The sequence below is a fragment of the Abramis brama genome, assembly GCF_963993115.1.
Source record: "Abramis brama genome assembly, chromosome: 8".
Taxonomy (NCBI): Eukaryota; Metazoa; Chordata; class Actinopteri; order Cypriniformes; family Leuciscidae; genus Abramis; species Abramis brama.
This window is the reverse complement of record NC_139970.1, coordinates 25,546,990-25,571,540: the sequence shown is the minus strand read 5'-3', so window position 1 is coordinate 25,571,540 and position 24,551 is coordinate 25,546,990. Positions and strand designations below refer to the sequence as shown.

The window sequence follows — 24,551 nt, the reverse complement described above, 5'->3', positions numbered from 1 at the left end:
TTGTATTTTTCTCTTGGCAAACAATTTTACTTTTATAGCTATAGTTTGTGAAACATACTTTTTATATCACTATAAAAAAAATATTTTGTTTACAAATGAGTTTTAAAAATAAAACCCACTTGGACCAATTTAACGAATCATTTAGATTGTGAACCACTGCAACTGATTTATTAAAAGATTCGACGCAAAAGAAGATGAGGAATCCTGACGTCGGCAACCAGTCGACCAATCAGAGACTTTGTTTGAGAGCGCCGGTCCGAAGCGAATGGGCGTTCTAGTCGTTCCGCGTTTCAGTGGTGTGTCTGCTGCAGTGCTGCTGGGGAGAGAATTCACTCAACGGAAAGGTTGCTTCGAGCTCTGCTTTGAAGTTGGACAGTTAAACTCTGCGACAAACAAACGCTCGAGGTCTTCTCTGTCTTCACCAAACCCATGAACGGAACGCCACACAGACCGCCAATACAGTTAGTGTGACTTCTTATTTACGTTTAGATACTTTAAGTGTCAGCTAAATCTTTTTCCCAATCCTTTAACCTTCGTTCACTGAGAATAAACTTAAATTTGAGTTCCCTGTCTTCATTCCACTGAATATAACTGTTAGTATTTAGACACACCATTAAATATTGTGTGCAAAAAGTAATTGAACATTTCATGATGCTTAGCCTATATGTTGCCACTGTATGGGGTAAGTTGTCACAATAGGAATCCGCCGTTTATTTGCAGTAATAAAAAATATTACAATATGAATTGCTATCTTAAAAATGTCATCTTCCACAACATGCCTGTATTTAAAAAGTATGTAGACTAGTTAATGGATTGAACTTTTCAATTATGAAGCAAATTAATAAAACAAAAAATGTATTCAAAGGGAATATTTAAAACAATTGTTTAGGCCAATGGTAATTTATGAATTTGTATTAGATTACAACATAAACAACACACGTGATATACCCAAACTGAGCTTTATAAAAAATAATCTTGTCCTTTAAAGGACATTATGTATTACATTATTAAATCATTATAAAAATGACTGGAATTTTAGTTTGAGTGACAGAATAAGCAAAAATTGTCCTTATTGATAGTTTTTAGTCACTGTGACCACCATTCATGAGCATTGCTTGAGAAAACCACAATTTGTGACTTGTGACTTAAAGGGTTAGTTCACCCAAAAATGAAAATGATGTAATTAATTACTCTCCCTCATGTCGTTCCAAACCCGTAAGACCTTCGTTCATCTTCGGAACACAAATGAAGATATTTTTATGAAATCTGAGAGCTTTCTGTCCCTCCATTGACAGCAACGTCATTGCAACTTTCAAGGCCCAGAAAGGTAATTAAAAAATAGTTAAAATAGTCCATGTGACTTAAGTGGTTCAACCTTAATATTATGAAGCGATGAGAATCCTTTTTGTGCGCAATATTTTTTTTAAATAATGATTTATTCAACAATCTCTTCTCTTCCATGTCATTCTCCTACGCTGATGACATAGTGTAAACAGTGAAGCGCTTCTGGGTTCTACGTCAGAACGTCGGCTCACTATTGGCTGACGCTGGTAATGTCTGTGATGCGTGTGATGCTAGCCTACGTTCTGACGTAGAACCCAGAAGCGCTTATGGTAAGCCATTTTAACATTTAAAAGCTAATTTTGACTATCCGGAATTAACATTGTAGATATCAACAATGTCTTTCTGACTAGTCGTAATTACATTTTGGATAGTTGGAATTGTCATTCAAGATATCTGTAACGTAATTGTGACTAGTCGAATCGACAGATAGAGATATCTGTAATTCAGTTTTAACTAGGCAAAACTGAATTACAGATATCTGCAATGACGTCATTGAAAATGACATTCAACTCGTCACACATCTTAAATGACATGATTTGCAGATATCTGTAATTCAGTTTTGACTAGGCAGAATGAAAGTTAAAGATATCTCAAACGTCATTATGACTAGTGCAAATTATTGTGCATGACATTGCTCTATTTTAGATATCCATTTCCCCTCCCCGCCATATTCAAAGAAGTGGGTTCATTTCCTTATTTCTATGAATGGAAGAAGAAAGAAGCAGTCATGGTGTTGGCTGTAATCGAAAAAAACACCAGAAAATTATTTTTATATACAAAAAAAATACTATACTATGCAATACTATGTTTATGATCATGCTTAAAAGGTTATTGTTGCCGTAAGATTTATGCGTGAAAGAGATTCACACTAATTCACTTTAATAAAGATGCTGACATGCATGCTATTCTTGCCATGGAAGTACAATAACATTAACTTCCTTAGATGAGAAAAAAGTTCTTCAGATTAGTTCTTATTTTTTATTTTATTTTTTCAGTTTGAAACAGTATCTAACAGCATTAAAAAGATAAAAAATGTTAAAAGGGGAGATAGAAAATGTTAAGGTTGAACCACTGTTAATAGTCACATGGACTATTTTAACTATGTCTTTACCACATTTCTGGGCCTTGAAAGTTGCAATGACGTTGCTGTCAATGTGTTCCGTAGATGAATGAAGGTCTTACGGGTTTGGAACGACATGAGGGTGAATAATTAATGACAGAATTTTCATTTTTGGGTGAACTAACCCTTTAAAACCTTACATAAACCAACTGTAAGAACTAGTTGCATAAACATTAGCCGCAATTTAAGACTGTGTCTTAAGAACTATAGCCACTAGGGCTAATCAGTCTTACTTTTCAGATTCAAATTAGACCAGTTTACCTTTTTATGTAATTGACTTAAATAAAATTATGACCCATCTTGAAGAAAAAAGATGTCTAACTTGTAAGACCAGTGGTGAGGCACCTGTTCTGGAAGCAGTTGGTGCGTAACTGTGTAGTGGTTACACAGCTGTTGTGTGGCTGTTCACAAAACAGAATCAATAATATAGCCTATATCTTTAATATACCTCAGGACAAATATGCTCTACCTCATTTAGATATTACAGAAGGTCCAACTTGTTTTTGTGATCAGTGGCTCTCATGTTGCCCTCTGCATATCTTCCTCCATTTGTAATTTGTCATGGGGTTGAGGAGTGATCGAGAGCCCCTCCTCTCTTCTTACCTCGGCTGTCACTCATCTCTGCTCTCATGTAGAACTGGAGGACACTAGCAGATCACAGGCAGGATTGTTCTCTTTGATGTGGCCCTCAGCTCCTCTAGATATCATTGAGGCTCCGTCTCTGGCTACGAGAAAGCTTCCATTAGTCTGTCAGTGAAAGCTCAGTCGTACCCGGGGATCAGATTCTGCTGTCAGCTGCCATGTATCAGTGCAATCGAGAGTCAGACTGTCATTAAGAGTGTGTTGAGGAGCCCACAAGATAGAGATGAGCTGGTCACGTCCTGCCATTCAAACCTTGGTGTGCTGTACGCCTCACTAAACCCAACGACTGAAGGGTTCTCCCTCACCCATTTAAACTTTGTAAAAACTCTGTGTCATTTAGCTGTTTTTAATACATTTTGGTGTTACTTTGTGTAGACTGGAAAAAGCAGTAATATAGTTTCCTTATGTCTTGAATACCTTGAATATTGTAATATTATTTATATACTCTTATAGTATTTATTAATATTTCGAATTGGCTTTTTATTTTTATATTATTTATTTGCATTAAAAATTTCATTCAATTGTTTGTTTCTGCATGCTAGTCACGTCGATCTCATGACTTTGGCAAAAGCTTTTAAGTATTTATAAACCATGCAGGAAGAAATTTGCCCCACGAAATTCATTCCTTTTAATGAGGCCTATTTCTTCATTTTGTTATCAGGACTGTTGTACTATCCCAAGTCCCGACATCATCCACCCAGCAAAAGATTATTATAATTCAGAAATGGAAAAACTTGCTCATCGCAGAAGAGGAATATTAGACTTATGTACGTTAATTCATTTTTATTTTTGTATTTTAAAAAATTTGCTTGATGTCATTGACCGCAATTATAATTTAAAGAGATTCAGTGTAATTGTAAGCATAGTCTTCTTGCAGCAATAATACAATGTGATCATTGTCTCTAATTGTTGGTCAATACTTAGCTTAGGACGTTCTGCATAAAACTGTTTAGATCAAAGCCACATGACTCGGCTGTTTTGGTCCTGATTCAAACCTTTGCAATTACTGTGGAATTTCAAGAGTGGCCATAACACACCAATTACGTTTTTATCACTTGCTTAGAGAGTAAGAGCCTTGTTTGCTTGCCCTCTTTGATTCAGAAGGACCGTTGTTGCTGTGGACAGATGAAGGGAGACAGATGGCACGAGGGCTTGGTGGTTTTGGAGGTTGCAGCTGCTGTTGACTGACCTAAACAGCATTGTGCTCGATGCCGAAACTTCTTGTGTTCTTTTCATGTTTGCACAGCATTTCAACTTCCAAATCCTTCATGTTTATAATCAGGAGGAAGATGTATCCCTTTTTGTTTTGGATTCTCATGTTTTTCCTCATTTTTGAGCAGGTTTGTTCCTTTATGAATGACGCGAGGAGATCTTTTTGCTTAATAGGTGTTTGTACTTTAAACACAGGGTTGTTTTACTCGCTGAAGTGCTGCTTACGATAGCTAAGAGCTCAGCTATTTCACTGCACTCTATCATTAGAGTGAGTCATGAGTATCAGCTCTTTACAGATAACTTGAGAGGGAGCTCAGAGCTCACAAGTTGGTCTTCATCAAACCACAATGTACATTCCTATCTTGACTGGTATCACATGACTCTAGTTATGTCATGTTCAACTCAAGGAATGATGTAAAGATGCCGTTTCAGTTCATGGCAAGGTTCTGACTTGTATTTTTTTGTCCCAGTTTTTAAAAACTACCTCGACAGGCTCTGCCTCACTGTGGGCATGTTTAGACCAATGCGTTCAGGTTTAAAGAGGCCGTTTGTAGTAGTTGCTATTTTGCAGAATGATTAGATCCTGAAGATACCAAAAAGTAGAAACGTGAAGTCGTGTCCCCCTCTAGAATGACTGGGGATGGTCAAGCGTGGAGATAAGCCTGACCTGAGGCCCTGTGTGTCAGAACTATCACAATGTCACCAAGTAAACTGACTGGGGAGGGTCACCTGTCCTTGCCCTCAAGGTCATGGAAACAATAGAGGTCCCCAGGGTCATCGATAAGAGACGCATACTCTTTTATCTCCAAAAGTGAGAGGAAGCATTACTAGAGTATCTAGAATCCACTCTTTATATAGTTGAAGAATAGGTCCTCCCGTACATCTTGGCGTCTTGGTGGTTCACGTCATAATAAAAAGGATCAGGTATCCTCAGGAAATCATGCCTATTCAAATTTAGAGGGCAAGGTTTTTTGAGCCAGATATATTTTGAATGCAACTTACAAGAAATTAAATTACTTGTATATTGTGTACATTACAACTTTGTGGCTGCAATTCCCATTTTCAAATGTGTGAATTTGGTCCATCCATTGTAGTATTTGGGGACTGTAAGATTTTTTTAAATGAATATGTTTAGCAAGGATGCATTAAATTGATCAAAAGTAACAGTAAAGACATTTTTAATGTTACAAAAGATCTCTGTTTCAAATGCTGTTCTTTTAAACTTTATTCATCAAAGAATTCTGAAGAAAAAATGTATCACGGTTTCCACAAAAAAAGCAGCATAACTGTTTTTAACAATAAGATATTTTTCTTGAGCAGCAAATCAGCATATTAGAATGATTTCTGAAGGATCATGTGACACTGAAGACTGGAGTAATGATGCTGAAAATCCAGCTTTGCCATCACAGGAATAAATTACATTTTAAAATATATTAAAATAGAAAACATTTTTTTTTAATTGTTATAATATTTCACAATATTACTGTTTTTACTCTATATTTGATCAAATAAATGCAGCCTAAGAGATTTCTTTGAAAAACATTTTGTAGTTTGAGCACAAATTGTCATTTATAACAGGATCTGGCTTAAAGCAAACAATCTGCAGGGCAGCCCACATAATGCAGTTGTATTTATTTCCACCTTTTCCTCATTCACTTTAGGTAAACTGCGCATGACCTCTGCAGTATTATGGCACAGGCTGCATTCCATCTCAGTGCTTTCTTCAATAAGAGCACTGTAATCCTCATTAGATCCTGAGAATGCAGGGAGACTCTCTCACACAGAATAAATGTCCAGGCATCTCTATTCAGTTACCTTGGCCACAGTCCCAGGTGAGACAGCTAAAGGCTCTATTTAATCTTAACTTGAAGAGAGCACTTTGGAAAAGAACCCAATCTCTCATCATCTCAGGAGATTAGATCCGCACACCCACGAATCAGATGCGTCGAAAGCAGTGGCCAGAGTAATAGGCACTTAGGTCTGAGCTTCTGATCCCTGTGTGTCTTTAGATGAAGCACTCTGACCAGTTAATTAAACATGAATAGAAATGTTCTGGAAGAGTAATGAGAAGCTTCTGACAAAATTAAATGAAAATTGAAATGTAAATTATTGTTACTCATTTACATCCAATTAATAGTTCTTCTGTTGAATTTAACTTCTCAGATTATAAATAAATTTCACAACGTTTGAAGATAGAGTTGTTGTGTAGGTTTATGATAGCAAATGCAAAAAGAAGTACATTCATTTCTTAGTGATTGCATTCAAGGAAAGTGAAGTGTTATCTGTTTCTTTGCTAATCTCCTGGTTGCTAACAATTGCCAACTATTCAATCATGATAACCATACACATGTACCTGCAACATTTTTTTAAGATATGGAGACTAAGAACATACGTGTTACATCCTTGTGCTTGCAAGTTTTGTTTACAGTCTATTTTGTGAGTTTAAAATGTACTATTGTGTGGAGGCTTGGCCCACTGCTTTCTGAAACTGATAGCCTACTGTGTGTATCAGTTTGTGTGTTGTGATGTGAATAGATAAGGGACCCATCACATTGTGCAGCTCATAGACTCATCTACTTTTGATCACTCTAGGAGTTTAGGCTACATAGGCTGTCAGTAGATGCTGTCTTCTGTATGGTCAACTTGAGTTGTGACTATTTCAGCAGCTTCATTTTTCTCGAATGTCTTTGGCATTACTTCTGCTCCTGTTCCCCCTTTTGTTTAATCATTAAATGGGTCATGAACTGCATTATTTTATTATACTATTTTTCCTGGGGTGCACTTATAATGTTAGTATGATTTTTACATAAAAACATTGTCATAATTTAGAAATAAAAGGCATTTTTCCTAACGCCCACTGCTGTGATTGGCTAATATTAGTACATGTGGAACTCTCTCAAAAACCTTTAGCACATTTTTACTATTACAGCTCTCAAGGTTAACTAATTATGAAAAGTGTTGATTATAGCATTATATATAGTTTGTGGCATGAAAGGTTGCAGTGATGTGCATGTAACCGATTGTAGACATGTTGAGTGCATGAATGCAGTGATCTTGCAACTCGATTGACACAGTAAAAACTTTTTTCTCAGTTAAGTGTGTTGCGCCATTCCTTTTGGATCTAGTATAGAAGTCACAGCATCGTTTTTTAATTCCAGTCTTTCTTCAAATCCAGCGTCAGAAGGAAGGTTATGCAGCTACTGTGTTTTTCCAAAACCTGGCACTACACAACATTTTGCACTCTTCAAAGGCATGTTTATCGGGGCTACAGTGGTAACGATGTAGATGTAGGTGTTGATCTTCTTCTGATGAGGCAGTCTTTCACCTATCTATGACGTCATAAATAGGCACATTCCAAAACAAGTTGTTTTCTGAGCTTGGTTTCAATAAAAGCTGTTTTTGGACTAACAAGGAAGTTTTCAGTTCTGAAACTTACAGGATATTCTTATAGTATGATGACCTCTTATATGTCAAAAGCTCAAGGAAAATTTGATTTCCCAATTCATGACCCCTTTAAGTCACTTGTAAATAGGCACAATCACCATGTACAGCAACTCCTTTAACATCAAGACCTCTATGGTAGAACCTGAGCTTATATTACTGGGCTGTTTGAAATCCTCATTTGTTTTACAGTTTATGTTTGTGCCATTTTGTGCCATAAACCCTAGACTAGGGGTTTAAAACTTTTACAAACCCATGGACCTCAAGACTAACAGACACTTTTTCAAGACTCTTTATTGACTGACACCACATGTTGAGATAAATAGGGAGGAAGTGCAGATCACTGTTTGCTTTGGTCAATCTCACTAACCCTCAACAACATATTATTTCTGGCTCTGAGGTGCTTGTGAATAGCTTTTATCAAGTATTTTCAGACAAATTGAAGTCTTTCACTGAATCCATTGCAAAAGACACCCCTGATGTAAGCAACTCGTGTTCATTTGATGTCAGCTGACTCGGCTCACTCACCAAACTCTCTCTCTCTCTCTCTCTGCTTTTCACTCTTACTATTTTTGATGCCATAAGTGACCTAATTGTGAAGTCTAATTCCACATCTTGCCAGCTTGATCCTACACCTACTGTTTTGCTTAAGATGTGTGTTCCAGAGGTTGCACATATGAAAAACTGTAGTTTAGCATCTGCCATTGTTCCAGCAGAATTAAAAATGGCTGTGGTGACCCCCATTCTTAAGAAATCGGGCCTTGACCATCTAAACATGAATTGTTACAGGCCAATCTCAAATTTACCATTTTTAAGTAAAATACTTGAAAAAGTTGTGGCTTCACAATTGAGATCTTACTTAGATGTTAATGGACTTTTTGAACCTTTTCAGTCAGGATTTCACCCATCTTATACCACTGAAACTGCTCTTCTTCGTGTGGTAAATGACATTCTTCTGTCCATGGATTCAGGGTTAATAAACATCTTGATGCTTCTCGGTCTAAGCTCTGCATTTGACACGGTCTGCCATGAAATACTTATCTCTCGCCTTTCTAGGGCTGTAGTACTCGAGTCCGGTCTTGGACTCGAGTCCGGACTTGAGACCGCTTTTCTATGGTCTCGGACTTGTCTCGGACTCGCTGGTATTCGGACTCGGACTTGTCTCGGTCTCGGCCACTGGTCTTGCCAAATATGGCTTTTGGTCTCGACCGAGTCCAGGTGTCTTTATTATGTTCCCAGTAATCACACATACGTCGCCGCGATATTAAAACAAAATATTATTGGAGGGAAAGTGAAACACTGGCCACCTAACAACTATGGGCATTTCGGCTCTTTTTCGTGAGCCGGTTCGTTTCACTCAGCTCAATGAAAAGAGCCGGCTCTTTTGACTCATAAACGGCTCTATAAAAAATAAATGTTTAAATAAACTCGCTGAAAGTCCACCGCTAGTGCAACGTGAATATTCACATTTTTAATTGTCCATAACACCCCGAAAACTAGCCTGCTTGCCATGCACATCTAATTAATGGGCAAAGTTTTCCGACTTTTTTTCTTACCTTTCTTTCTTTGCCTATTCCACGAGTGGTAGGCTAAAATATTATTTTTCGTCACGTCATCCGCCCGATCCGCGGTTTATCTGCATCTCTAATGTGTGTGTGTCTGTGAGTTGGCTCGGCCCTCCCTCATGCAGTTTAATTGGTTGACATCGCGTGTATGATTGACAGGAACAGAATGTAAGGCTGATCAGACAGTCGAAACGAATGTGTGTGCTCCTTTAGGCCTATATAATTATTATTTTTTTGAATTAGTCAATTATTTTAAATAAAATTAAAATTATTCATTATTTCATTATTACATGATTTAATTTCTATAGGCTAGCCTATATTTTTTTAGCAGACTGCTTTTTTTTTTTCCTGTCCTGGACTCGGTCTTGACTCGGACTCGAACCTTTTTGGACTCGGTCTTGACTCGGACTCGAACCTCTTTGGACTCGGTCTTGACTTGGACTCGACTAGTCCTGGTCTTGGACTTGTCTTGGACTCGACAAAGGTGGTCTTGACTACAGCCCTACGCCTTTCTGCTATCGGCATCACTGGTTCAGCTCTTTCCTGGCTCATTTCCTACATCAGTGACAGGTGGTTATATCACTATACAAGGAAATAAATCTGCCACTGCTCCACGGTGTGTTCCTCAGGGTGTTCCTCAAGGTTCAATTCTTGGTCCACTATTGTTCATCATTTATTGAATAACCACTTGGTGACATCATACGCATACATGGACTTCAATTTCATTGATATGCTGATGACATTCAAATTTACCTTACCACTCTGATAGGCCAACTTTTTTTTTTTTTCATTTTCGTAATATTGCAGGTCTTCGATCTTCTCTCACTCTAGCTGATGCTGAAATCTTAATGCATGCGTTAATCACATCACGTCTGGATTATTGCAATGCTCTATTTCTTGGTATGTCCAAAAACTTATTGCAAGATTACAGTATGTTCAAAACTCAGCAGCAAGAGTTCTCACCTCCACCAGGCTTCTGCTCACATTACTCCTCTACTCCTGCATGATCTTCACTGGCTACCCATGGCATCACGTATTCACTTTAAGATATTACTTCTAACATTTAAGGCATTAAATGGTCTTGCTCATCCATATCGGTCAGATCTACTCCACCCCTGCTGCCCTGCCCAGCCCCTTAGATCATCTGAACTTGATCTTTTGTCCATTCCTCGTTTTTGGTTGTCCACTGAAAGGTCATTTAGTGTTAATGCTCCTAAATTATGGAATTCACTTCCCCTTACACTTCGTAATATATATCAACTTTGTCTACTTTCAAGACTCAGCTGAAAACATATCTATTTAATATATTTTGGATAATGTGGCTATATGTGGTTTTATGTGTTTGCCATGTGTATGTGGGTGTGCTAATGTATTGTAATGTACAATGTAAAACGACCTTGAGCTACGGAAAGGCTCTATATGAATAAAACGTATTATTATTTTTCTTCTTCAGAGGCATTGTGTGCGCTCTGCAAACATGATGGTTATCTAGACTAAATGTGAGCAGGCATTTACTCATTTCACTTGCACAAACGGATTCAGTATTCCTCAAAGTTAATAAAAACCATGAAATGCAAACTCAGAATATTACACAAACCTGCAATACACAAACCTGTTAACACAAATACACTTTACATTTAATCTCACTTTATTAACCAACGTCTTTGCCGCTGACCTTTGATGATCCAATTCAACCATACACACAAAAATGATTAGATAAACATTACATGTGTTTCATTTTTTTAATTCAACTTCTTTGTTCTTCTCTCCAGAATGGCAGCACAGCTCTATACTGTACAAATGTGAATTTGTATTTGCGTAAATTTGCTTATTAATTTCACTTTTGGTGTGACATTTGCCAAAAATAGAACTTTTGTTTTAAACAAACAAACAAACAAGCAAGCCAAGCTCAGGTGAGAAAAAAGTAACGCAAAAGTAGCATATCATATTACTTTCCATAAAAAAGTAACTAATTGCTAACTAATACTAAATGAGAAATAAAACTAATACTTTTTTTATGGAGTAACGCAATATTGTAAAGCATTACTTTTAAAAGTAACTTTCCCCAACACTGGGTGTAACATAAAGAAGTGTTTAGAAGAGAATAAGTTGAATACATTAACATTTTCTTTAACTGTGATTGTTAAAAGTGTGATTGTTATTCCTCATGTTGTTCCAAATCCATAAGAAGTTAATTTTCAGAACACAAATGAAGATATTTTTATATTCTCTCATCATATTTTCTCCATCCATTAAAATTTTATAATTAACATTTTCAAGCTTCAAAAAGTTTCTAAAGAGATTGTAAAAGTAATCCATTTGAATCGAGCTGTTGTATCAAGTTTTCTGAAGAGACATGATTGCATGATGAACAAATTATTCACATATAAATAGTGATCTACACAAATAAATAGAGCACATTAAATATGATAAACAGAAGCTCAAACATCCTTGCCTGATGCACAAGAACCAATGAGGTTTGTTGTCATGCGTGAAGCAAGCATGTTGATCATAATTGATGTGCTCAATATATGTGCATTCATAAATTTCCTTTATGTTCTGCTGTAAAAACTCACCGATAACTGCAATAATTTTATAAAATGATTGCAGATTTTTTTTAAAGCTTTGTTATTTTTAGGGTCAATCAATATCCTGAGAGCCAAGCCTGAATATTAGAGAATGCAATTTGGACTGGCTTTGAAACAGCTCTTCTTTTTCAAGGTTAATCATGAGCAAAACCTAAAGTAATGATGCCATCATTTGGCTCCAGAACGCCAAATCAATTGCAGAACATCACAGCACTCCAATCATGATACGAATGCTGGAGTTTTCCAGATCTCGTCGAGTTAGATATCAGTTCAGAGTCATATGCTTCACCTGCTGTTAGCGATACCTGAGCCCACATTTCTCCCAGGGCCCCATTCAGCCCTTGCTGTGGCCTCAGAGGCAAATGGACAAACTCATCTCCATTTCCCAGCCCAGTGAAGCACACAAAGGAAGCCCTTGTTGCGGGGCTCTGATCTCTCTGAACCTGCAGGCCAGAGAACAGGAAGGCTTCTGAGAGTCTGCAGGAGGACGAGGGGAGCGAAAGAGCGTATGTGCTGTAATCAGTTGGCCAATTAAACAGACCCTGGTCTCTCACCCCCATGTAATGAGAGAGGCTGACACTCAAGGGTTCCTTTCTCAACATATGAACCTTGGGAAGGAATACTTCTGCTTCGGTACGCATGCACAGATAAGCTACACATGCTTGTTAAGCTGGTTACCATAAAATTGATTTGAAAGCGAGGATTAAAAAAGTATGCTAAATTTTGAAGAAGATGGCACTTCTAAAATCTTGAACAATGGTCTAAAAGCTTTTGGGACAGAAGACCAATTTACGACTCAGTTCATAATGGACTTTTGAATATAAGCTTTTAGAAAGACCCTCCTTCGGTAATTTGAACTATTTGGGTTGACAAATGATGGACTAGGTCTTCTAGAATTATTTGAGACTCCATATGCACGTTCTTGGAATTTCTTAAAGGCTTTCTAAGCTGCTTTTAGGTGTTACGTACCAAAAAGTAATCAATACATGGGACAGGGCCCACAAAGAAATCACAAGTGAAATATAAGACATGTAATTTTACCTGGGTGGCTGTTGAGCCCTTAAAATGACTATGGAAGGAGACGTTCAGTTTCCCTCTCTGAAACCCTTTTCTCGGTTCAGTGCAGATGCCAAACGGTGTGGGTCACTCCAGTGATCATTTACAGAAAAGGTGTTTTCTGTGTTGCCGTTCCAATATGCACTAAAATTCAAAAGTTTAGGGTCAGTAAGATTTTTTTAATTTGATTTTTTTAAGAAATTACATTTATTCAGCAAGGACATATTAAATTAACTAAGTTAAAATTAATGTGACGTTAAAGACTTTCACATTGTTACAAAATGTTTCAATTTCAAATAAATGAAATAGAACTTTCTATTCATCAAAGAATCCTGGAAAAAAAAATATTCACAGTTTCCTCAGAAATATTAAGCTACACAACTGTTTTCAACTTATTTCTGAAGGATCATGTGACACTGGAGACTAGAGTAATGATGCTGAAAATTCAGCTTTGCCATCAAAGGAATACATTACATTTTAAAATATATTAAAATAAAAAATGGCTGTTTTAAATTGTAATAATATTTCACAATTTAATTATTGTTATTACATACAATATTATTTACATATTGTTTTTATTGCATTTTTGATCAGTGAGCATTTCAAAAACATTAAATGTTTACATTTTGTTGACCCCAAACCATTAAATGTTAGTTTATAAACTGTCAGAGACCATACGCTTTGAATTTGTTTATATAAAAAATATGTCTTGAAAATATATACTTTCATTTTATGGTAATTTGCCACCTTTTACAAATGTATACAATTTATCAATTAAAATATTTTTGGAGGCAAAAAATAATGGATTGTTATTTTCGTATAGTTTTCATTTTGTGGATTCATTAATTGTTTTACTGTTTATATTTTGCTGGAAAGCCTAGGTTGTTTAATTACTGTCTAAAAGTATCTTTTTCCCCTAGGCAAGCATCAGTAGAAATGTTCAATGGCTTTTTGTCAATATATTATATGTCAATATATGAGCCTAAACAGAATTTGACTTTAAAAATTTAAACTAAAATCTTCACTAAATGTTTGACAACTAGTCCCAGTCTTCCCTACTGTTCTCAGTTCAGCTGAAATGCCTTGACACAAGTGAAAATGATCCACTGCAAGCTGCTTTTTTATCCTAACTCACCGTGACCCTCGTCTTCACATAGGCTACACATAAATACACACCTCAGGGATTTTCCACACAAATCTCACTTAGGCACGACTAGACCTGATCGGGTAACAGAAAGGCATTATACTGAATTTATTACTGTACGTCACCTCCGTTATCCACATGACATAGCCTGAAGGATATAATGGAATCTTTATATGGCAGTTTTATATAATAATGAACAATTGCCAGTCTGATGTTAGTCTGTGAATGGAAAAGATTATGTAAGTCAGTAACAGATTTACAGAATGAACAGATTTAAGCTTTTTATAGCCTACATCCTTCCCTGATGACTCATTCGATAAGTAAACAATAAATTATCATGATCTGCTCATTTTCTTCCTTCTCAGTTCTAATTATTTTAGAAGACCCTTTATTTGTTTTGTTGAATTGTAGTTGTGAGATAGATTTATTGTTACTTAAGAATATTTTCAAAGATTTAAAAATTTCACACAATACAATACAGTAAGTAACCTTCAAATATTAATTAAATTCCATGAAGCACATATAGTTTGTAAGCCTGTAATTCCATAAGAGTACTAAAAGCCCCTATTTTCAGTTGTATATTGTCCTCAGGGCTTTTGTGTTTTACAACCTACATGTCTGTGTGCTGACTTGGTCAGCATTGATAAATGAGCTGGAAAGACACCCATCTCAAATGAGCAATAAAAGGAGTCACACAAAGCCCCCCTGAGTTTATATCCTTGACCTGGTGTGTTTATGACGGCCTGTCTTCCTGTGAAGGTGGACTCACATACCTAACCAGTCAGTGACAAATCTGTAAGACAAAGGAGATATAAATGTGGTGAGATTGTGTAGGAAAATTCCTGGACTCTTTCAGTTCAACGAGGAAATGTAGACGCTTGTTCAGTAATCAGCCCCTGGATGTGTTTTATTTGTGCGGTTACTTCACAATTTTGTCCTTTTTTTATCAGCTGTTTCTTAAGGACGAAAGTGGTTTAAGAGAGGATGTTTTTTTTACCCTTTTAAGGATCTCAACAGGAAATCTCAGGTAACATTTGAATGTTTGTATTGTTGTGTCACTGTTGCTATGCTGTGGTGATTCATGTTTTGGTAAATACGCACACACTTGAGTGTGGCGCACTTGAAATCCTGCCAGTGTTACTGTGTACTGTGCAACATGGAGGTCTGATAAATTTTGCTTTGATGTCACTTTCTACCCATATGCCAACAGAAATTTGATTCCTCAAATCTTTCATTTGATGAAAGTGTCTTGGAACCAGGGCGTTTAGGTCTTTAGAGCTTATTTTTCTAATTCATGCTAAGCTTTCAGTGCTGACATTTTTCAAGAGACATGACATGTGGGTTTAAGTGTTTTTCACTCGAATGGTCAGGATCTGGGTCGTACCTATGCAGGTGCTTCCAAGTCAACTGTGGGAATGTTTTCTTCTGGTTCTCTTCATGTTCAGACAAATTGTTTTTAAATTGCTAGACTTAGGATCACATACACAAGAAGGTTGTTGAGGAGCATTAAATCATGCCATTCGTTAAACGAAAAGCTACTAAATGATTTCTGAGATGGTACATCTGAAGATTGGCCTTTCAGATTAGATTTCATCTTGACATGAAGTGTACTTTTGGCCTCTTTTTTTCCTCCCCAGAGCACATTTCTTCACATTCCTCTTTTTCTCAACTGTAACCTCAAAGAAGCAAAAATAGAGCATAATATAATGAAATGGATCCACTGGCCCTCAGGCCATCAGAAAAGGCCCTCCGGCTTTTGAGAAAGGCGGGACCATCACATATAGTCATGTGTTCAGTTTTTCTGTGTCAAAAGACGATCTGCCGGTTTCAAAACAAAGTAGTAAATCTATCAACAATGTCCTCCAGTAAAATTGCTGACAGAGCAATATACTATGCCTGGACATATCTTGTTTTAGTATTAATGTTAGTGGTCATGCAATAATTGAAGCTCCTTTGATTATGAACTCAGTCTGACTTTAACCTGACCTAACGAACAAAGGATAAAACATTAATTTATATTTTATCCTTTGTTCGTTGACTGTAAGCATATGACTGTAAGCAAGTCTTAAGAGTTATGGAGTCTGTTTCTCTGAAAAGCCTTGATCACAACCTCTGAAAATGATTTATTTATCATCACCAGCCACTGGTAGTTTTACTATTATCGGGCCTGTTTACACCCGGTAGCCTATTAAGCATTTTCGTCAATCCGATCACAAGTGGACGACGCTAAATACACGTGTAAACGGGGTCTAAAATGTTTTGAGCTTGTCCACTTTCGACCACTTCCAGAGGTAGTCGAAAACGCATTCGACCTGATTGCTTTCATAGTGTAGATGCTCATATGATCGAATGTGTTTGAACAGCCACAAAAGACCGCCTACTCTCCACCTACTGACTTAACGCATGAACATAATGGGAAGCACGTTAGCGAGACTTGTTGTTCGGTTCTCTTGGTTCTTTTGGTCTTGACCAAAAAAGATAATGATACATTTAGTCCTAGTTCGTTTAGCGTTCACACCGTCATTTTTTAACACCGAACGTAAAGATACAAAAATAATAATAATTGGCGGGGATTTTTTTTGGCTTTTTCTTTTTAATGATTTTTTAATGAGAATGTGTCTCATTTGTGATCCGATCGACCAAACCGCCAGTCTTAATACCAGGTGTAAACAGGGCTTTGTCTCATTCAGTATTTTAAGATAATATACATCTCCATTCAAAGCTAATTATTTACTTTATAAATATTATTACATATTTTCTGGCTCATGAAAAATAGTGAATTTACTAGTTCTAAGACTAACTGAACAAAGACCCTGAAGTCAGGACAATTTGTCCCTGATTCGTTCCTTCAAATCCTGTTGAGCCTCTTTTTTTCAAAATCGTCACTGTGGAAGACAGTTTCCCTGGAGGCGAGACAGTGGGTAGTTTGCGTTCTCCACCTAAATGTGTTTTAAAGAGCTTTTCATTTTTTTTTACACGCATGATAGAAAGAATGCCATGACAAAAAGCGCCAAATCTTCACTAAAAGACATAAAAACTTTTCATTTCCAAAAGGCAGTTGTGAAATATTAAAGAATGTGTTTGAGACTGTCACAAGTGTTTTATTTGGATATTCAAAGGATGATCCACCATTAATTTGAGGAATTTTTAAAAGCTTTGGTTAGTCTGGGAACATGTAATTCTAACCCTGTCAGCACATCAGGCTTATATAAAGCTCAAAGGATGCACTAAAACTCACTGTGTTGTGATATTTACACAAGACTTGAAGATTTCACAGCTGTATATTTACTGTGACAGCCGTGAGGGACAGCTAGAACTCAAGATATCAAATGAGCAATACTGTATCATATTTCATTGATATTTCACGTGCAGCTATTTTATGGGGACTGGCAGACAGCCATAATATATTTTACAAAGAAAAGTGTATCTGATTTTACTGGTCATACTTCCTTTTTATTCAGCATATTGCACGAGAGAATCAGTGGTGACATATGAAGCCTCCTATATCTTGAGTTACTGTGGTATAGATGTGATTTGTTCACTCTCAGCTGTCTTTTCCTCATTTCCCTGGCCAATGCAGCTCTTCATAGAGGAATACCACATACTGCTAACTTTTGGTGCTGCTATCAGTTATATAGGCTAGGTCAGATTGTAGATTCACTTACAGTATGTTGCAAACATAATTTGATTGGGATGCATTACATATTACTTTTTTTTTTTTTTGCAACTTAAAACTCTATATAATTCAATCAAAGTATGTTACAGTAGGTAAATCCCCCTTGAGGTTTAAAAATAGTTTAAAAAATCATTTATGAGAATAATGAGAATGTGCTCATTTTCACGTATTAGCAGTCCTGGATTAAATGCAAACATTTATCTTCCCCACCCAACCCTGTGCATGACATAAGGTTTAAACATGGTGATGCTTGTATAGTTTCCGAAATAAACAGCTTTATTCATGATATGATAAATGACTGCCTGTCTAAGTAGGCGGCGTATAATACAAGTACAAAAGTTTGGGACGCATTAAATTAATCAAAAGTGACATTAAAACATTTATAATGTTACAAAAGATGTCTCTTAAATAAAAGCTGTTCTTTGTTGAAGTTTCTATATTCATTAAACAGTCTTTGAAAAAAGCATCACAGTTTTCACAAAAATATAAAGCAGCACATCTATTTTAAACATTGATAATAATAATACATGTTTCTTGAGCACCAAATCAGCATGTTAGAATGATTTCTGAAGAATCATGTTTTCTGAAAATTCAGCTTTGCCATCACAGGAATAAATTACTTTTTTAAATATATTAAAATAAAAAAGGTAATTTAATATTTCAGAATATTACTGTTTTACTGTATTTTTCATCAAATAAATGCAGCTTTGGTGTGCATAAGAACCCCCCCAAGGCCATAAAGCTCCTAATATCTTTAGTGATATTAGTATTGATCTGTGCATTCACTCATGTAGTGTATTGAGGAAAGTATAGTTAATCTAACTCTCGTGTCGTGTTTTTCGTTGTGGCTCTTGGTCTTCCAGAGGTTATGAGGATCGGGTGTGTGCTAAGTCCGTTTGTGTGAATGCTAATTACATGGGCTAGACTGGCTTGACACTACACTGTTGACTTCACACAATGGCTACAGGCCCCGCCCCCACAATGCACCTGCTGTCCAATCAGAAGCGGGGGTTGTCAGGAGGTTGGGGTCGGTGGTCTCTTTTCTGTTGTTGTGTGTGAGAGAGCTGAAATGGAAAATGACTTCTAAGCTTTCTCTTTCCTTTTCCTTTTGAAAGTCTCAGTCAGGACAGCAGTATCCGCACAATGACTCAGGGAATCTGTCTGCCTGCCATGTAACGTTGTGTATAAGCTTTCCACTTTACAGACAAAAGGTAAGCTTTTGTTTCTTGTCTTTTAAATTTCATGTTTTGTGTGACTTAAGTGTATTTTGCTTGCATTATATTTGTATTATGTACAAGTCCTGGCCTTTAAATTTGGATTAATTAACAAGTGTTTTAGTTAGCATCAGTCACTGTAAATTATAAATATTAATCAGCAGTTAGTCTCTCACAAATGTTTTTTAGAAGAAGTCACTATGTTAAAAGTTGTGATTATTCAGGGATCTTCACAGATCACTGAAGCAATCAACAGGCCTCTGAGGTTCTTGAACCAGTCAGACAGCACTGCACTCCAGAGCTCATTTACATCACGTTCACTTCAAGACATTTACTTTCGAAGAATGAGTTTAAATATCAAAGCAGACAACAGTTTTGATCTAAAACACTAGCATGTTTCAGAAAGCAATCTTTGGCTAATGAGTGTGTGTTTGTGTGGGTTTATAGTCGGCATAAATATGCCAACATAAAGATGCATGCAAATGTCCATTTTACGCTCTTCATTCTTAATGAACTGCTTTTAAGTCCCTACATGTCCGGTGGCTGGTCTATGACCTAAGAGCATGTCCGTCAGGAGCTGAAAGGCTTCAGACCGCAGGTCCCGTTGTGTGTTTTAACCTCTGGGTCAGTATAGCTGATTGCTGTTGTGCTGTCAGTCATTATATATGTGTGATCTCTCTTTACTCTGCTAGAGACCCTCAGGAGTAGATTGTCACTGCCACAAGATTAATGACACTCATCTGTTTGCTTTAAACCCATATGCTGTCTAAAGATGAAATAGAGCCTGTGGATTTCTGTGTACTAAGATGTGTGATTTAATGCGGAGAACTTAAATCATGTTAAATACAACATTTCTATTTAATTTCACAGACTAAAATGCAAGTTTGAGCTGTCTGAAAGCAACTTGCACTGACATATCTTAAAATATGTCAGTACCATTGTTTTGTCTCAAGATGCACACCAGTAATTTTTTTAAGGTACATTTAGAAAAGCTACTTAAATGTGCTAATTTTACTAAAGCCTAATCCTGGTTTAATCTAAGCCCTGTCTGTGAAACCAGGCTTTTATATTCCAGATTGTAATTCTATTTAAAGAATTTGTTAACCACATGTTTCACAGATTAAGTGTCATGTTAATTCAGAATGGAAATAAGTTACTTGTGAAAACACTAGTCTAATGTCCGTCGCAGAGTGAAATTGTCAATGCTACGTAACTAAACACTGATGGAAACAAGCGCTAGAGCATGTTAATGTCCTCAGAGAATGTGTTCAGCCTTAATGATTAACCTCTGAGGTCAATGTGTCTTACTGCTTCTTAAAATGCCAGGGGCAGGTGCAAGACATTTCAAAAATGTGGGCGACATTAGACTTAAGTCCCTAGTCATCAGTTATAAGGCCTTACGCTGGATTTTGGATGGTAAAAAAAAAAATGTAGGTACTTGCAACTGAAGTACCAGAGGGCTTTATGCAAATGGATATTAGTGACTCTGGTGCATTCACTAAACTGAATAATGCATGAAATAAATGCAGTTTGGATGATTAGAATTCATAGGTTGTAGTTCTCCAGAATATGAGCCTTTGCTATAATCAATGGACTAATGTGTTAAACCATCCATCACCTACAATTCTGTCCTGTTGGTCAGGCATTTGTGCTTTGTCATTATTCTGTTAAAAGAAATTATGATTATTATGAATGAATAGGTAGGTTATCTTATAGTTGTAGTAGGCATCAATCTTAGATCTTTTTATAGATTACTTTTTGAACAAAACAAGATGATTGTAGATGATCAATCTACATGCATAATCTGAATAAAATAATTTCAGTGTTCTTTTTATGCTCATCATATTCCAGTCAAAATTCATTGGCCTCTAACCATGGAGATATGGTTTCTGTTTATCATGCTTAAGCTCTAGAAGCTAATGTGTATTTGCCCCATATATGCTAATAGTTATAATATTGAGGTGCTTAACAAAATATAAATGAGGACAATTACGGGAAGTCAAAAGTTCAGAGACTTTACCATATCTTTTACCTTTTATTTTAGGTGTCACTATCAGTGTTTTAAACATGGCAGCAGGTCTGGCTTTAGTCACTGTTCTTGTTCAGCTTCTTGTTGATTTGGTGGCAAGTGACAACATTGACTTCTACAATCTCATGCCTGCTGTAGAAGGTGAGTGTGTCTGTTCAAAAGTTTGGGATGAGTAAGATTTTTTTTAAAGAAATTAACAAGGACATATTAAATATATCAAGTGACAGTAAAGACATTTATAATATTTTGCTTTTCTTTTGAACTTCTATTCATCAAGGAACCCTGGAAAAAGTATCACAGTTTCCACAAAATTATTAAGCAGCACAACTGTTTTTAACATTGATAATATTAAGAAATGTTTCTTAAGCAGCAAATCAGCATATTAGAATGATTTCTGAAGGATCATGTGAGTAATGGTGCTGAAAATTCAGCTTTGCCATCACAAGAATAAATTACATATTAAAATAGAAAACTGTTATCTTGAATCAGTTAACTATTGTGATTAATATTTCACAATATTACTGTTTTACTGTATTTTTGATGCAGCCTTGGTGACCATAAGAGACTTCTTTCAAAAACATAAAAAAATCTTACCAACCCCAAACATTAACCAGTGACGTGTTAAGCAATAATGTAATCATGTTTGTTGACATGAATGTTATCATATGATGAAGCATTACCATAACTGACGTTATAGCAATAACGCAGTGTTCATGTCTGTACAGCCACCCCGTATCCCAAGAGTTTCAAGTGCTTCACCTGTGAACAGGCCTCAGACAACTACAGCTGTAACCGCTGGGCAGAAGATGTGTGGTGCCCTCAGGGTGAGTTTACAAAACACAAACCCACCGCTCTCAGACCTTGTCTCTAGATAAAGATTATAAATTCCTGATATCCCGTTCCTTCATTTATAGATACCCAGTACTGTATGACAATACATCACTTCTACCATCATGGGAAGACAAAGTTTGTTACCAAAAGATGTGCAGTCCATGAAGAATGCCAGTTAGCCGGCTGTAGACATCACAAAAATACACACCATGTGAGTATCCACTTATCCACTCTTCATTGTACTGAATACATGGCAACATAGTACATACATACAGTAATCTCTTGTACAAAAATTGTATTCACTTATAAAATGTGATTCTGTGTTGCAGGAGTGTGTATCTTGCTGTGAAGGGATGGTTTGTAACGTAGAGCTGCCGACCAATCACAGTAATGCAGTGTTTTCTCCGAGACAAACCCACCGCTCGGCAGCACACACTTTCAGGACCTGGGATACTGTGATCCTGCTGATCCCGGCTCTCACTGGACTGTTACCGTTGTGATCCTCAGTCATGAGAACTTGTTTGATGATGAACAACACTACAAGTGAATGAGGCCCAGGAGACGTCATCCACACTGGAACATTAATACAGTTAGATGGATGTTTTCATTAAGGTCACAGTAATATCATGCTGGATAAAGCTATCTGTTGGCATTCCCATCCATCTCAATGGCAGGATGTTGCAGGACTCCCTGGAAGAACATGATTTGAAATATGCCGTCCTTGTTCATGTGCTCACTGATGAGCTCATGATTGATCTGTGACTCATCAGCCTGGAGTGGCACCACAAGAAGAAGATGAGCACTTGTGACTTATTTGGAGTCCATTTTTATGCTTTTAGACTCCCTTCAAAAACAGTTGGACATTGATAAATCTATTGTAATATAATTAAATATTTGTGACTTATATGTTGCTCGTAAACATTTTTATTCTGTCAGAAAACACAAATACATTTGAATGTCCATCAGTAAATGCATTTTGCAGCCATATGTTGTAGTTACCGCATCAACCAGTAGGGGTTAACTAACTGGAAAGTGCTAACCAGCAAAACCTAACTCTTTAATGGATTCAGTGAGAAGACAGCCAGTTGTCGGACCGAATAACAGACGGCTATTAGCAAAGTAGCATTTAGCAGCTAAAGCAGTGGATTTCACTTATGCTGCCTCACTGGATTTGTATTGAGCAAATTGAGGCTCACACCGAGCATTGGATGTCTCAATGTGGGATGGTCCTGTGGCTCCGTTCCCAGATTCTGTCACAATGGCCAAGCACAGCAATGAGAGGACGCTGGATGTGCTGTTCTAGTTTTCTAAACAATGCAAATGTCTCTAAAAGAGATTTTGATTACTGCATAAATTTGGCAAAGCTTTGAGAACATGCACCTGCATCACATACAGTAAAAGCACTAATTAATTAAGTATATTTTGGGTTATTCTGATTTTACTATTGCAAACTCTGTCATAATTTTTCTCAGCTTTTTTTGTCCCAAAAACCTTAAAGAAATAAAAATTCGACCTTATTTAACTAATGTTCAGTTATTATGCTACTGACCTTTCCCTTACACTTTTCTCGAAATGCTTGATCTTATTGTGAATGATTCATGTTTCAATTTTATTTTTTAATCAAAATGTCATAACTCGATCTTCCAGTGAAATGTCAGGCTTCTCTCTGGTGACATAGATTCTCCAAACCGTAATTCTCCAAACATTTAGTCCACTTAAACCTTTTCTTACGATCGACTGCAAGCTCACATTCAGATCTGCCACCATTCAGTCAACAACCATTAGATAGAACCAAGTCCTGCTGTACATTTCTTTTTTCAATAATGGAGGATAAATTTGTTGCGACTTCTGTTTATTTAATTTGGACTACAAACGAGATGAAATATACAGTAAACATATATTTATTTATATTAAGAAATGAATACAAACTAGAGCTGGAGACTTGTAACCAATTTATTGTTTCTGTAAAACCTTACCGTGAGACCGTGTTGCTTTCCATGACGGTCAGTTATGATAAATAGTCTTGTTTGCTTTCACTGGATTGATTGAGTGTGTAAACAGCTACTCATTTCTTTAATCTATAACATACCGCTGTGCTTTTTGTATGAGAGCAGCAGGGCTACGTTTTTAAAATTCCTTAAACGGTGATCTGAGAACAGTTCTGTCTTTTCACATGAGACGGCCCAGGTTTCAATTTGGAGGAGCGAGCTGAACCTCGAACAGTACAAAAGAGCAACCCCCCCCCCAAGAGCTCTGAGAACAATAAAAACATTCCCAAGAGGATCTCAGTGTGGGACACAAAGCCGTGGACCATTAATATCATTGCTGTCCGGAATAATGAGGGGTTTTCATTCTCCAAACCAAACATGACATATGGCTCTTCCTCTAAACTGGTTGCAGAGGAAATGAGATTTGGTTTCTGTGTAGCTGCTTCACTGACTTATGAAGTTAAAGTGTGCGAGTGTGTGTGTGTGTGTGTTCCTGCTCTGCTGACTGTCTCGCTGTGTGTGCTGTTTGCTCTGGCTGCTGACTGTCTTTGTTCTGGTTTTATTAGGCGTAGAGTTGGAGTCTGTCACTTTCAGGCTTTGAAGAGTCGTTGATCTCCCATTGAGAAAAACAGTGTCAGTGCTGCTGCTCTCATCTGCACCGCCTGTGTCTTTAGTATTCAGAGCTCAATCTGTGAAAACAA

At 36.8% G+C, this 24,551-nt stretch overlaps 1 protein-coding gene across 6 annotated transcripts; it reads left to right on the top strand.

Moving 5' to 3' along the window:
- Nucleotides 1-280: 280 nt before the first annotated feature.
- On the top strand, nt 281-23,383 carry lypd6b (LY6/PLAUR domain containing 6B). Of its 6 annotated transcripts, XM_084122749.1 has the most exons (8): nt 316-461; nt 15,063-15,139; nt 18,904-18,999; nt 19,528-19,626; nt 21,047-21,172; nt 21,757-21,855; nt 21,946-22,073; nt 22,192-23,382. In XM_084122749.1, exons 5-8 carry the CDS (start codon nt 21,070-21,072, stop codon nt 22,360-22,362), a joined length of 501 nt encoding a protein of 166 aa, XP_083978875.1. In that variant the 5' UTR covers nt 316-461; nt 15,063-15,139; nt 18,904-18,999; nt 19,528-19,626; nt 21,047-21,069; the 3' UTR covers nt 22,363-23,382. The 6 variants fall into 6 exon arrangements, with proteins under 6 accessions (XP_083978871.1, XP_083978873.1, XP_083978872.1 ...); XM_084122747.1 differs by lacking the exon at nt 15,063-15,139 and having other exon boundaries at nt 288-461; nt 22,192-23,383; XM_084122746.1 differs by lacking the exon at nt 19,528-19,626 and having other exon boundaries at nt 291-461.
- Nucleotides 23,384-24,551: the final 1,168 nt, after the last annotated feature.